At 47.9% G+C, this 13261-nt stretch overlaps 1 protein-coding gene across 5 annotated transcripts in view; it reads left to right on the top strand.

The window, feature by feature from the left end:
• RBFOX3 (RNA binding fox-1 homolog 3) overlaps positions 1 to 13261 on the top strand; it is a 254120-nt gene that overhangs the window by 158748 nt on the left and 82111 nt on the right. The window contains exon 1 of one of the 5 annotated variants that reach the window (XM_056864583.1): positions 5720 to 5795. The exons of the other annotated variants lie outside the window; for them this stretch is intronic. Within the exon in view, the coding sequence (XP_056720561.1) occupies positions 5778 to 5795 (18 nt within the window). The 5' untranslated portion in view covers positions 5720 to 5777. Of the gene's footprint in view, positions 1 to 5719; positions 5796 to 13261 lie in introns of those variants that run through there. 5 annotated transcript variants of the gene reach the window in all.

Raw genomic sequence — 13261 nt, 5'->3', positions numbered from 1 at the left:
CAGGGATAGGCATCTTGGAGCAGCCTGCGGAAGCCAACATCTTCTACAGCTCTGAAGGGCCGCCGATTAATAGCGATCATCTCACCAATGAGATGAGTGACCCTTCTCTCTGCCACCTGCTTCCCACCTCTTGGCATCCTAGTGCCACCCTCACCAAGCACCTCCATCAGAGATGCTTGCCACCCAAGCCTACCAGAGATTCTGCATTGCATACATCAGGGAGAGCACAAATTGAGGTCACTGGTCGACTCACATCTTGGCTGGCTAGTGGCCACCTGGCCACCTCACTAGCCTCCCCCACCCCGCAAAGAAGCACCACCTGGTGGTGCTTCATCAGATTGTTCCAGAGTCCGAAAGTCAAGAGATGATGAATGCCTTTCCCTCAACTGATCCAGACCCTACACAGCTGGCACTGTGCAAAATATGGATCCCCCATCACCTGGCAGTGCTTCCAGACTGAGGATGTGAGGGGGCACCCATGCTGACCAGCAGCTGTGGGCACCCCTGGAGCCACCTCTTGTGAGGAGCTTGGGGCAGACACGCTGTGGCTGGGGGGGGGGCACAGAAAGAGAGGGCCAAGGGGGAAGGGGTTGAGATGGCAGCAGCTTGTGTGCACCATCTCTTCCTCTTGCGCCACCTCTGGCTTCTCCTCCTGTGTCCTCTTGGAAGGCCTGCTGGGCTCTGAAGGAACCAAAAAAGGAGATGGTGCATGCAGCCCTCCAGCCTCTTCTTGATTCCTAGGGTGAGCTCCAGAGCCGCACCACACTCATCCCCAAAGCTCACCCCCAATGACGGCTCAGGCAGCTACTCCTGCTGCTGCTGGGAAGGCTCAACAACAGCTGGAGAAGGGGCAGCTTGAGCAGCAGACCCCTGCCCAGTGCCAGCACCTGCAGTCACCTATACAGGAAGTGCTGCTCCATCAGCCGCCTCAACGAAGAGTGCCTTGTGAGGCTTCTTTGTTGCACCGTTTCAGCCAGAGGTTGGGGTGGTAGAAGGCAGCTGAAGAGCAGATCTCTACCCAGGTGGGGGGTAAGCCACAGCCCTCCCCTCCACACTTCTCCTTCACCTTTCCCCCAGGACTGCGTTCCCTTCTGGTCCCTCGTCCCCCCAGGCCAAACTCTGGCTAACTAACACAGGAAAGTTAAGTGCCTAGCTTCCTGTCCTACCTTGTAACCTAACAGATCCTGAAAGCTTTTTAAGTACCCTCCCCAAAGAAAACTAAGGTTTTGTTTTGGGGGGGAAAATTCACCTAACCTAACCTTGCTCCAACGTATGGTAATCCTTTTTTCTTTGTTTAAAGACCAGCTACCTAGTGACTTCCTATTCTCAAACCTGTGTAAGGTTAACCTGCAACTATCCTGGAGATGGAATGTCAAAACTTGTTAAAAAGTGAAAAGTAATTGCACTAAAATTTGTCCTACTATGAGCTTCTGAATTCCAGATAAAGGAATTCAGAAGAGCTCCTCTGCAAAGTCAAGCTGATGAACTAGTTTTCTAAGGCCGCCTGGTTTCAATTATGAAGCTTAGAGCCGACAGTTGAAAAGGTTTACTGTATGCTAATTAACTATTTGGCAAACAAAATCCTTGACTCTTCTTAACACCTACCACGAGCCTAATTAGGAAGAAACTTAAGTCCTACACCCAAGTTAAAATTTGAGGGCTTTTTAACCAATTCCTAACACACCCTGATTAAAACTAGCCTCTATTTAAATCTCAGCTACTATATCAAAATGGCTCAAATGAAACCTGCCAGGAGTATAACAATATAACTCCACCAACTCAACAGAGCAACAATGAACAGAACCCCCCCACACACACACACACAAACCCTCTAAACAAATGAAGGAAAAACCGGGAACAAGGGACCGGCCCACCACAATATCTCAACACAACAGAGAAGCAAGCACCAAAAAATGAAGGGAAGGGAGAATCAATGCAAAAAAAAACCCTGAAAAAGCCCCCCCCCCGGACCTGAAACCCAGAGAAAAAACCCTGGAACAATGGTAAGAACACACACATGGACACACACAAAAACAAAGGAAATACCTGTAAAAAAAAAAAAAAAAACTGAGCCTCTCACACAAGAGGAAAAATACCAAAAAAAAAAAAAACCCTCTGCAACTAACTAAACAGCAAAACAAAAAAACCAAGAATCACACAACCAAACAGGAGAAGACAACTATTCCCTCAGACACTGTAAGGGTTTTTGGCCTGTCTCCCCACCCCACCACCCTGTCCCACACCAGAAGAAGACAAGGGTTTCCAAGCAAAAGAAAAGTTGGCTTTTATACCTCACTTTTCTCTACGTTTAAGGAGTCTCAAAGCAGTTTACAATCACCTTCCCTTCCTCTCCTCACAACAAAAACCATGTGAGAGAGGTGGGGCTAAGAGAGTTCTGAGCGAACTGTGACTAGCCCAAGGTCCCCAGCAGGTTTCATGTGGAGGAGTGGGAAAACAAACCTGGTTCGCCAGATTAGAATCCGCCACTCATGTAGAGGAGTGGGGAATCCAACCCGGTTTACCAGATTAGAGTCCACCGCTCTTAACCACTACACCATGCTGAAGGTGAAAGAATGTGCTCCAAAAACACACACAAGAAAAACAGCTTACGAAAAAAACCATCCGAGCTACCCACACAATCACAAGGCCTTAAAAATACAGAAAGCCCTTAAACAGCTTTTAACAAACAGGGAAACCAAACCAAACTCAAGGCAATTGAATGGCCTTTAGGTCTCGCTAGGCCCTGAGCCCTCCACCCAACCCACCAACAGGCCAAACACTAAAAGGTCCAACAGGCACACTTCAAAAAAAATAAAAAATAAACCAAATTATTTAAAAATTAACCAATTATTTCAAACCATTCGACGTTTTGTTCTCCAGGCAGCAGGAATCCAACGCAGGTAGGCAGTAATCCAAGGGATGCAGCAGCCGAAGCACCAGAAACTCAGAGGGAGGAACAGCAGCTACAGCCAAGCTTTGCACTGAACTACCTCAAACTTCTGTCTGGGATGGGGTCTGCTGGAACCAGACCTCCTTTTTATGCTCTTTGGCCACGCACAGAAAAAATTGAAATAAATCCAAGCAAAAAACACCTTCTATCATTGGCCAAAGAACATTGTGGTCCCTAACCTGAAATCCTATTCTGTCCCCATTCCACCCTCCCCTCTTTATAGGTTGTTGCAATCCACATTAGGACTGTAGCAGCCAAGCAAAAATGCAATGCAAAATGCATTGCAGCCATTGGCCAAATACAAAAGCTCCAGCGAGCTTTCCTATTTGTCCCTTCAAGGCACTTCTTCCCCTCCCTCCTGTTGCCCTGGAAACTAGCCAAAGGGCAGGAAATGGGCCAGTGGGAGATTGCCCTTCCAGAGCCATCCAGCAGGGGGGGGGCATCTTTGCCAGCCCAGCAGAACCTGGAAGTGCAGCAGAGCACCTGCAAAGGAACGTTTAAAGAGAGGGGGTTAAAATTTAAAACCCAATTGCCAGCCTCACGAAAGGGCTTTAATTTTTTTAATTAAAAAACCCCTCTGTGCCCTTAGGAGCCCTGTGGCGCAGAGTGGTAAGCTGCAGTACTGTAGTCCATGCTCTGCTCACGACCTGAGTTCGATCCCAACGGAAGTCCGTTTCAGGTAGCCGGCTCAAGGTTGACTCAGCCTTCGGTCCTTCCGAGGTTGGTGAAATGAGTACCCAGCTTGCTGGGGGTAAAGGGAAGATGACTGGGGAAGGCACTGGCAAGCCACCCCATAAAAACAAAGTCTGCCTAGTAAATGTTGGGATGTGATGTCACCCCATGAGTCAGGAATGACCCAGTGCTTGCACAGGGGACCTTTACCTTTACCTTTTACTGTGCCCTTACATGGGCTGCGTGAATGCTGAAAAGCTGGAAAAAGCCAAACATTTTCGGCTTTTCGGATTTCAGCTCCATTTGAATTGCCACTTTTTTTTGGTTCAGCATATCTGAGTGCACACCTCTAATTGTAAGTGTCTTTAGGTCACTATTGGGGAGAAAAGCAGAGTATAAATGTCTAAATTAATTACTTAATAGCATTTAGTTCTTCCTCCAAATCAAGAGGCTGAAAATCTGGCTGCCCTGTTTTTACTCCTGGTTCCAGGGTTTTTGTGGCCTTACAGGAAAAAAATTGTTAAAGCGGCTGCAGAGATGGTAGGCACCACATAAGCTTCCTTAACATACACAGAGAGTTTTCCTCTTGAAAAGGTAATGTCAAGACAGGAATATTGGGCCCTGGCAGACAGAGTGCTTTGCCAGGGGAATGGAGATCACTAAGGCAACCCAAGAATGCTGTGTCCATCTTCAGATCTGGTGGAGTGTCTGGGGCATGAACATACCGATGGCAGGGGGCATCTTGACAGAACCGACAGCAGTTTTTTCACACACGCCCTTCCCCAGCATGCTTCTTCCAAGGCAGAAACACCATGAATATGAATAAAATATGTGACAGATTCCTTCCCCTTCCTTATACTTGTGAGGGAAACAGAGGGTCTCCATGTGTGACAGTATCCCTGCCTGAGAAAAAAAGCACTGCTTCCCAGTGTCTGTCACTGATAAAACTTTTGCCATAGCCTAAGTATTTAGAACAGATCAAGCAATAAGCAAAAGAAAAGTAAGACAGGAGAGGTAGGCAGCAGGCTGCTGCACAACATATACTGTATTTCCCATTACCACCACCATGGCATTTACCAGAAACTCCAGTTCAGCCTGGCAGGGAAATGCGCTATTCCCTGCAGATTAATACAGGCCATGAAAAACCTCCCATAAGAACCATGGCCCTCAAACCATTAGCTCTTGGATGCCTAGTTGGCAAGCCATTTGTCACATAGGCTTTCTCACAGTTGCCACAATGAGGCTCTGACTTCAGTCGGGCCTCTAGGCCTTTTCTCTGTAGCCTTGCAGTTGAGAGAACTGGATCTTGGCATGCTCCCATGAAGCTGGAGGCTGAATGCCTTGTAAACCAGGGGCTTACCAGCTGTCCTGGCCGTCCTTAATCATGGCAAGCCCTGCTTTCAGTAACATGGCATGGGCAGAGAGCAGCCAGAGAGCCTGGAGGCTCAGCACCAGTCGGGAGAAAGCTGGCACCTCACAGGTTAATTACATGAGCGGCCAGTTCCCTTATTGACAGGGTAGCTTGGAAAATGCTGAGGCAGGACATACACTGCAGAGTGTCAGAGCGGCGTGAGCCTCCGCTCCCAGCTGCCTTTCTCTTTTTCTTGCTTTCCTTCCCTCGCACACATACACGCATCCTCACAGCAAAGCCCCTCCACCCCCACCCATCCCGTCCACAGCAAACCTGTCAACTTAGCCTGCTGGTCCGGCAGCTGAAGCGCCTCTTCTCTGATTGGAGCCACATATCCGGCCAGAAACCCCTGTGCTGCCAGCCAGCCCTACTCCAGCTCTGCGGGAAGAACGGGTCTGGGCTCCGAGCTGGCTTTGCTTCTCTTCCATTTCCCTCCAAGGGGGTGGTGTTTTTTGCTGCTCAGCCCCACCCCCGACCTCCTGTTGTCAGGGTCTTGCTCCCTTACCTTCACCACCCACCTGGAAGCCCCCCACCTGCAACTCCTGCATCAAGCTGGCACAGCGAATACCCATGGCCAGCTCTGAGGCTCGCGGCGGCCTGCAGCAATTGTCAGCGGGGCTGTGCCGCTGAAAGGGGGATCCCCGGCCGACATCACAGGACAGAGAGAGCCAGGGGCGGGGGACACATCCAACGGCCTGGGCTGGATCGCCTCTCCGTGGCTCTGTGGACATCCCTGCTGCCAGCATGATGATGTATTTCTGGGTAGGTCCTGGCTTTGGGTCTGTGTTGGGTGAGTCCAGGTTGGCTCATTATATGTTGTTGCTGGTTGCCGGAGTTTTGGTGTCCGATCGGAGGTGGGTGTTCCCATGCAAAGGGTTTTTGCTACTTCTTTGAGTGTCTGGTGGGAGTGAGCCTGGTCTTAATTTTCTGTCCCCTTAATTTCAGCGGAGGTAGGTTGTAGATTCCATACCCCTGCCTGGATTGCTTTGCTATGCTTTGCATCAGCCTAGCCAGGGGATATTCCTCCAAATGCTGTTTGAGGGGGGAATCCTCTGTTTTTATACTTATAAATGTCTATCCAAGGGCCTAGGAGTCCAGCTGAAGATGTATGCTTCTCAGGTACCTTGTCTCCCTACTGTGTGCTCACTGGATTCACAGCTGAAGTAGTAAATCTCTGCCTGACAGTGGAAGAGCCCACTCTAGCTTTGTGCATTACTCAGAAGAGGCTAGTATTAACAGGTGAACTGTCATCTGGTATCCTGGGGGGAGGTATAGTGTGAGCAGAGGTGCCTGTGACAATTGCAGGTTCTTGTAGCAGCCTATTGCTTCCTTCTCTATACCTCTCATTATCGTACCTGAGTTCCCAGCACATTAGTCCACGCAGAATGGAATGCAAGCCCACCCACCACCCACCCCCCGATTCAGTGATATTCCAGCCAGGATCCCACATCTCTAGCATTTTTTTCCACACCATTGCCGTTATGGAATTGGCGAGGTGGATGGGGAAGCTGTTTCTGAAAGAAAGGCATTGCGCAATTGGATTATGCATGAAAGAGGACTCTTTGAGCTTTCAGTACTTTGGGTCTTCAGCGTCAAGGTATTAAAGCTGCAGAAGGCGAGTTAAAATTCAGTCAGGTGATGAAGGAATCATTTCTGAGATCAAAACTAGACTTCAGGATTGATTGTGCACTTCATTTGGGTGAAGCAGGGCCTTGCTGGGATTGGCATCTTGTCCCTCCTTACTCTCTAAGGTGGGACATCTAAAGAGAGCTGGCATGTCCCAATGGCCAGCACTCACTTTTAAGCTATTTTAACATTTCCCAAGAGAGCAACTTTTGCAAGCTCCTCTTCGCTCCACCTGCCCAGGACTTCCGAATTCTTAAGGTTCCTGGCAGGTACACTTTGGAAGACAGCTACTGTCCTCTTCGCTTCTCAAACCATTCTGTTTTTCTGTCCTCACAAGTTATGGTGGCTGATTCCAAATGTTCTCAGCTTAGTCTGGGTCCAGATGTTGCTGGGCTGCTGCCTGACACAGGAGTAGAGATGGTGAAACAGACAGAAATGTTGTTGATGCGAGAGGATTGGGGTGGATTGGGGGTGGAGCAAGACACACTGAGACTTGGGACTACTGGTAGTCACATGGGTTCCTCTGCAGGTCCAGCCATGAGAACTCCACCCCAGCAACCATGTTTTGATACATTTCTCCACAAACAATCACTTAAATGTGAAGCTTTTGTGCCATTGGCAGAGCACTGCTACCAAAAAAAATAAGAGCACCAGGTAAACACCTTGTTTAGAGAAGGAGCTTGACCACTGCTGATTTTATCAATTATGAGACAGAAAGCCTACTTTCTTGCATCTTGTGAAATGTAGTGTATCTATCAGCCATGGTAATGACCGGTGTGTGCCACTGATGCAGGAAATAGCTAGTGTGTGTGTGTGCATGTGTAAAGTGCCGTCAAGTCGCAGCCGACTTATGGCAACCCCTTTTGGGGTTTTCATGGCAAGAGACTAACAGAGGTGGTTTGCTAGTGCCCTCCTCTGCACAGCAACCCTGGTCTTCCTTGGTGGTCTCCCATCCAAATACTAACCAGGGCTGACCCTGCTTAGCTTCTGATGAGATCAGGCTAGCGTGGGCTAGCCTGGGCCATCCAGGTCAGGGCATTTTGTGTATAGACAGGCCAAAAGGGATGCTTCTTGGTCAAGCAGTAACTCAGTGGCTGGTGTACAGGAATATGCTTGAAGTAAGCCCATTTGGTTGTAGCTGTCACCATTGCCCTTTGTGCCTGCAGCATTGAGACACTGTCCCCAAGTCTACCCGAAGCATGTGATGAGAATATTGGATAAGGTTGCCAACCTCCAGTTCGTAGCAGGAGATATCTTGCTAGTACAACTGATCTCCAGCCAATAGAGATCAGTTCACCTGGAGAAAATGGCTGCTTTGGCCATTGGACTCTATGGCATTGAAGTCCCTCCCCTCCCCAAACCCCGCCCTCCTCAGGTTCCGCCCCCCCAAAACCTCCTGCCTGTGGCAAAGAGGGACCTGGCAACCCTAACATTGGAGTTGATGGTCTTCAGCTAGAGCATGAAACCAACTATATTGCCGACCTGGAGGCAATCACTAAATGTTCATAAGGTGGAGTTTTGTCTAGAGCATGCCAAAACACTACCAAACAGTAAATGTGACTCTTCTATGCTTACTAAAGATATCCAGGTTACGGGATTCACAGACAGGAGCAACAGCTAAGAACCATCTCTCTTTCTGTTTCTTGCAAGGACTTCCCTGGCAGTGGCCCCACCCTAGTTACATTGCAGTACTCCTTGTGCGCCCAGCTTTGGCCTAGGAACTGAACTTTATATGCCAAGGATGAGCAATAAACCAGAATTGGAACAGAAGCCAGAATACAACCTAAAACAGCGTCACGGTGAAGGCAGCAGGGCTTGCTCTGAGCGAGACCCAAGATCTGTTTTCAAGTCTTTGTTTCATCGACTTCCTGGCTAGTTTTTAATTGTAATGATAATCCATGAGAAATTCTACATTTGCATGTACATTAGTTGAAGGGCAGCTGTTGGATGTGGTTGGTTTTACAAGATCGAGTGGTAATGCTACATGTATAACACTTGACTCCTTGTCCAAAGCAAAGGAAATTTGAATTTCCTTTTATTTTATTGGTGCGTCATTGCAGCAGGAGAGTTGAAGGCCCAAACTAAGAAAAACCGTGACCGGCCAACACTTTGCTAGCAGGCTTTGCTCAGGGAGGCTTTGCCCTCTTGACATCCAGGATACATTCAAAGGAACTGAAAGGGTCCGTGAAGCCCGAACACTCATTGAGAAAATGACTATGATTGTTGCTGCTCCCTCCAGACAGGCAGCTAACTCACACTTATCTTAGGTGGATGGCTGCGGGAGGGATTCTGAAATATTTTAAACCAGTAAAAGTGCAGCAAAAATGAAGACTAATAATAGTTTACATATATGAAGAGGGCTCCTAATGACAGTCCCTGCTAAACTGGGTATAGACACATAATGCGGGGGGCGGGGGATATGAAATTTGGTGTGTGGATGTTCCCATGTGCCAGGAAGAAACATACTAAAATAAATGCTGCAACCAGTTCACACCAAGCTTTTCTTGGTCCACTCAAAAGCAATCTTTGATTGTCTCCAAATATGAACTTGCACAAAAAAAGCCAAACATGCAGTCTGCACAAATATGGACACCACTGCAGAAAAACTCCCAAGATCTCAGCCGTCACAGGAGTGGCCATGGAATTTTCTGGGCAGTGGCCAGACCATGTATTAGGTGTCGTCCTCATAACATATGTATCTCCAAAAGGGCCAAGATAATTTGTATGAGAAGTAGGGTTGCTAACCTCCAGGTTGCCAATCTCCTGCTATTACAACTGATCTCCAGCCGATAGTGATCAGTTCACCTGAAGAAAATGGCCACTTTGGCAATTGGACTCTATGGCATTGAAGTCCCTCCCCAAACCCTGCCCTCCTCAGGCTCTGCCCCCAAAACCTCCTGCCAGTAGCGAAGAGGGGCTGGCAACCTTAATGAGAAGTAAGTTGTATAAACTACCGTAGACCTCCATGTCTTCTCATACACACTTAAATTGTTTGTGTATGCTTGCCAGATTGGCTTTTTCTTTTTAAATCAATGACGAAAATGAGTGTGTCGGATGGGGGACTGTGAGTGAGTGTCTACGTCTGTACAAAGAAATATTGCGATATGCCTCCAACGGCTGATTTGCACTTTGCATTTTATACTCTGGTATGCATTCTCCAGTATAGAGAATTGAGTATACATCCCTTTAAAAAACAACAACCCCAAAGCAGCAGACAGGAAGGAATCAGTCCCCTGCTTCTGATTTTATTTCAAAAGACATACACCTGACTGTACGCGTGCCTATTTATCATATTTGATGTGGTGCATATGTATTTTGTACCGAGGCGTGCATAACCAAGCACAAAAACCCAGCAAAGATTGGCCTTTGTTTATTAAGAGACTTTATTGGCAACTTGAGTGCCTGAAAGCCCCTCTGTGTGCACACAGACAGGCTTGTGATTGCCATGTTTGCTATGCTGATACTTTGGAATTAAAACTTATCTCACTAGCAATTTCAAAGGGAAACTGAGCGGAGGGAATGGAGGTCCCTTGGAGCCTGCTGATTGGAGTCAGGCAGTGTGCTTTAGGGAGCTGCATGTGTAATTACTGTGGCGTTTAGGGTAATTAGAATCAAAACTCCCCCCACCACCACCACCATCATTCCATGCTCTTCCCTGACAAGCTGTGGATCAAAACAAAGGGGTGGGCGACTAGCTGCTTTCTGCTTCGTCTGGTCAAGATTTCCAGGCCCCAGGGACTAATTTAGTGAGGGCCAAGAGCTGGCGTTGGGCTGTAACTAGCTTGTGGCGTTTCTTCCCCACTGCTACAGAAATGGTTGCAGCTTTCTGTGGATTATGTACAAGTAACGGCTTCGTGGTCCAACTGTGTGATTATCAGGGTTGCCAACCTCCAGGTGGTAGCTGGAGATCTCCTGCTGTTACAACTGATCTCCAGCCAATAGAGATCAGTTGACCTGGAGGAAATGGCCACTTTGGCAATTGGACTCTATGGCATTGGAGTCCCTCCCCTTCCCAAACCCCGCCCTCCTCAGGCTCCACCCCTGAAACCTCCTGCCGGTGGCGAAGAGGGACCTGGCAACCCTAGTGATTATTTTAAAAAATCATGATGCAGTTTCTCTCGGTATCTTCTGAGACCCCTCCTCTGACTACTCCCATCAGCAGTTGCTTGCTTGGAGATATCTACTCTAGCAACATCTGTACCAACTCCGAGACCAGGTCATTGATGGAACGGTGGCAGTTTGGCTGTCGCCTTGCATCTGTTGCTGTGGTCGTTGCCCACAATGCAGCAGGGACGCTGCAGCAAATAGCTAAGGAACTAACCCTTTTGCAGACTTAATGAGTGGGGTTTCATTGTCCCTACTGTGGCAGAGCAATAAAGTATATGAACAGAGGGAAGAGAGGATGTGCTGATAAATTAGTTGGAGGGATGTAGGGTGTGGGAGAACAACCAGTTTGATGCCAAGTCACAGGGTCTTTCTTCACTGTTATCCTGCCTTTGGGAACCAAAATGCCTCTGAAGAAAGGCATGGTGCTAGGTGGCTCCATTCCTACATATGCATAGGGTGTTCCCCCACCCCAAACAAATGATGCAAAAAATCCTTCCTGCAGTATCACCCCCTTCTGAACAGGCACAGCCCTTGCCTTTCCTACAGTGCCTCAGTGCTTGTTTTGCACTCAGTATTTTCAGTGAAAACCCTGATTATTCTAGATACTTGGTTCTTACTTAGAGGCATGTCTAGTTCCAGCAGTGCATATGCGCAGACAGATCATACATACCCACAAGTGGCTCGTGGCCTTGCTGGCCTCCCCATCCATTGCAGTTCTGACAGTGGCGATTGCTGGACAAGCTGGAGCTGTGCATTCTGCACGGTCAGTTCTTCACTTCTTGTGTGGGGTGTCCCTTGAGAAAGGATACCTGCCTTCCTAGAGACGTCTCCATGCTCTTAACTATATAGTGTACAGGGGCTTCTGTGTGGACATACCGTAAAAGTCACCTACTGGGTTTTGATTGCTTTCCCTGGTTAAATTTTTGAGAACTTGATCTTGAGATGCTGTTTGCCATCTGGCAGCAGTGCTTTAAGTGGAGAGGGGAGTACTCTACACTGTATATGCCCTTGTTTTCTTCTGTGCTAGCAAAGTGTACCAAGGCATCAGCCGTGTCCCTCATACGTGCTCTGCTTCTTCTAGTTAATCACAATACTTAGCATGTGTATACAGGACTTTATGGTATTCAAAGCTCTTCACAGACATTTTCTCAGTGATCCTTAGAACTCCCCTGTAAGTAGGTCCATATTATTATTCTCATATTACAGTTAGGGAGATGTTAGGGGGAGAGATATTAGCATTCCTAATAGTACTTAGTGAGCTTATGGTTGAGGTGAGATTTGTGGTGGGATACTCGGAGCTTGCAGCACACCCCTACCCCCACATGCACACACCTACTCCCCAGCCCAGTTCCTTACCATGTGACATTTAGCTCCTGAGATGCACAGTCCTGCATTTTCCCACCACCTCCCAGCAGCAGCCAGTAATGTAGACTGGAGGTGGGAAATGTGATGACATCTCATTGCTCATTTTACAAAGTGAATACTACATAGAGCATTCACCAGGAGAGGAGCAATTGGGCATGAAGTTGCCACTTGTGGCAGCAAACATGTACATAAGAACATAAAAAAGGCCATGCTGGATCAGGCCAAGGTCAATAGTCCAGCAGTCTGTTCACACAGTTGCCAACCAGGTGCTTCTAGGAAGCCCCCAAACAAAACGACTGCAGCAGCATAGTATCCATTTTTACTAGTAGCCATGAGTACCCCTCTCCTCCATGAACATGTCCACTCCCCTCTTAAAGCCTTCCAAGTTGGCAGCCATCACCACATCCTGGGGCAAGGAGTTCCAGAATTTAACTATGTGTTGTGTGTTTAAACCACATCCTCTTTATGGGAGGAGAAAATAAGCTGGCACCAAGGAAGACCTGCCACTTTTTATATCAGGGCAAATGTTCTCTGCAAGCCATCTAATCTTGCAGTGTACACTGCATATTTCAGAGGCATATCTGCCAGATCTTGTTGGCCTCAGACAAGCTGCTCATTGCTGTCCGTGTCAGTGTTTCGTCTCCAGCGCAATACCTGGATACTACTAGAGAACATTACCAGATTGTTGTTTTAGTGAGAGAAAAAATGCAGCCATTACTCAGTTGTTGCAAGGGATCAAAATGTCTCTCTCCGAAGTAATGCAGTTGTTACGCAGGTTATTGTGGGTAATCCAGACCTTTCCCTAGGTAGCGCTTTGTTGCAGGGAAATTGCATTTTCTCATGACTCAAACCGCAAGGCTCAGCATGAGGTTGCTGAGCTTCTCTTCACCCTTCCCTTAGGTCTGGAGAAATGTAGGGGAAATAGCTGACCTCACTGTAAGCCTCAGTGAACCACAGAGCCCCGAGGAGGCAGCGAATAATTAATTGGGGCCCTGTTTTTTAATGGATCCATAGACATGTAATTGATCGGTTTGATTAGTCGATTAATGTTGCAACCTTCGTTATTATTAATCTTTAGTAGCTGAGTAATCCCTGCCCCTAGTACAACTCAAGTGCAGGATCGCCCATGT

The sequence above is a fragment of the Euleptes europaea genome, chromosome 1 (genome assembly GCF_029931775.1).
Source record: "Euleptes europaea isolate rEulEur1 chromosome 1, rEulEur1.hap1, whole genome shotgun sequence".
Classification (NCBI taxonomy): domain Eukaryota; kingdom Metazoa; phylum Chordata; class Lepidosauria; order Squamata; family Sphaerodactylidae; genus Euleptes; species Euleptes europaea.
This window is presented reverse-complemented; position numbering and strand designations above follow the sequence as displayed.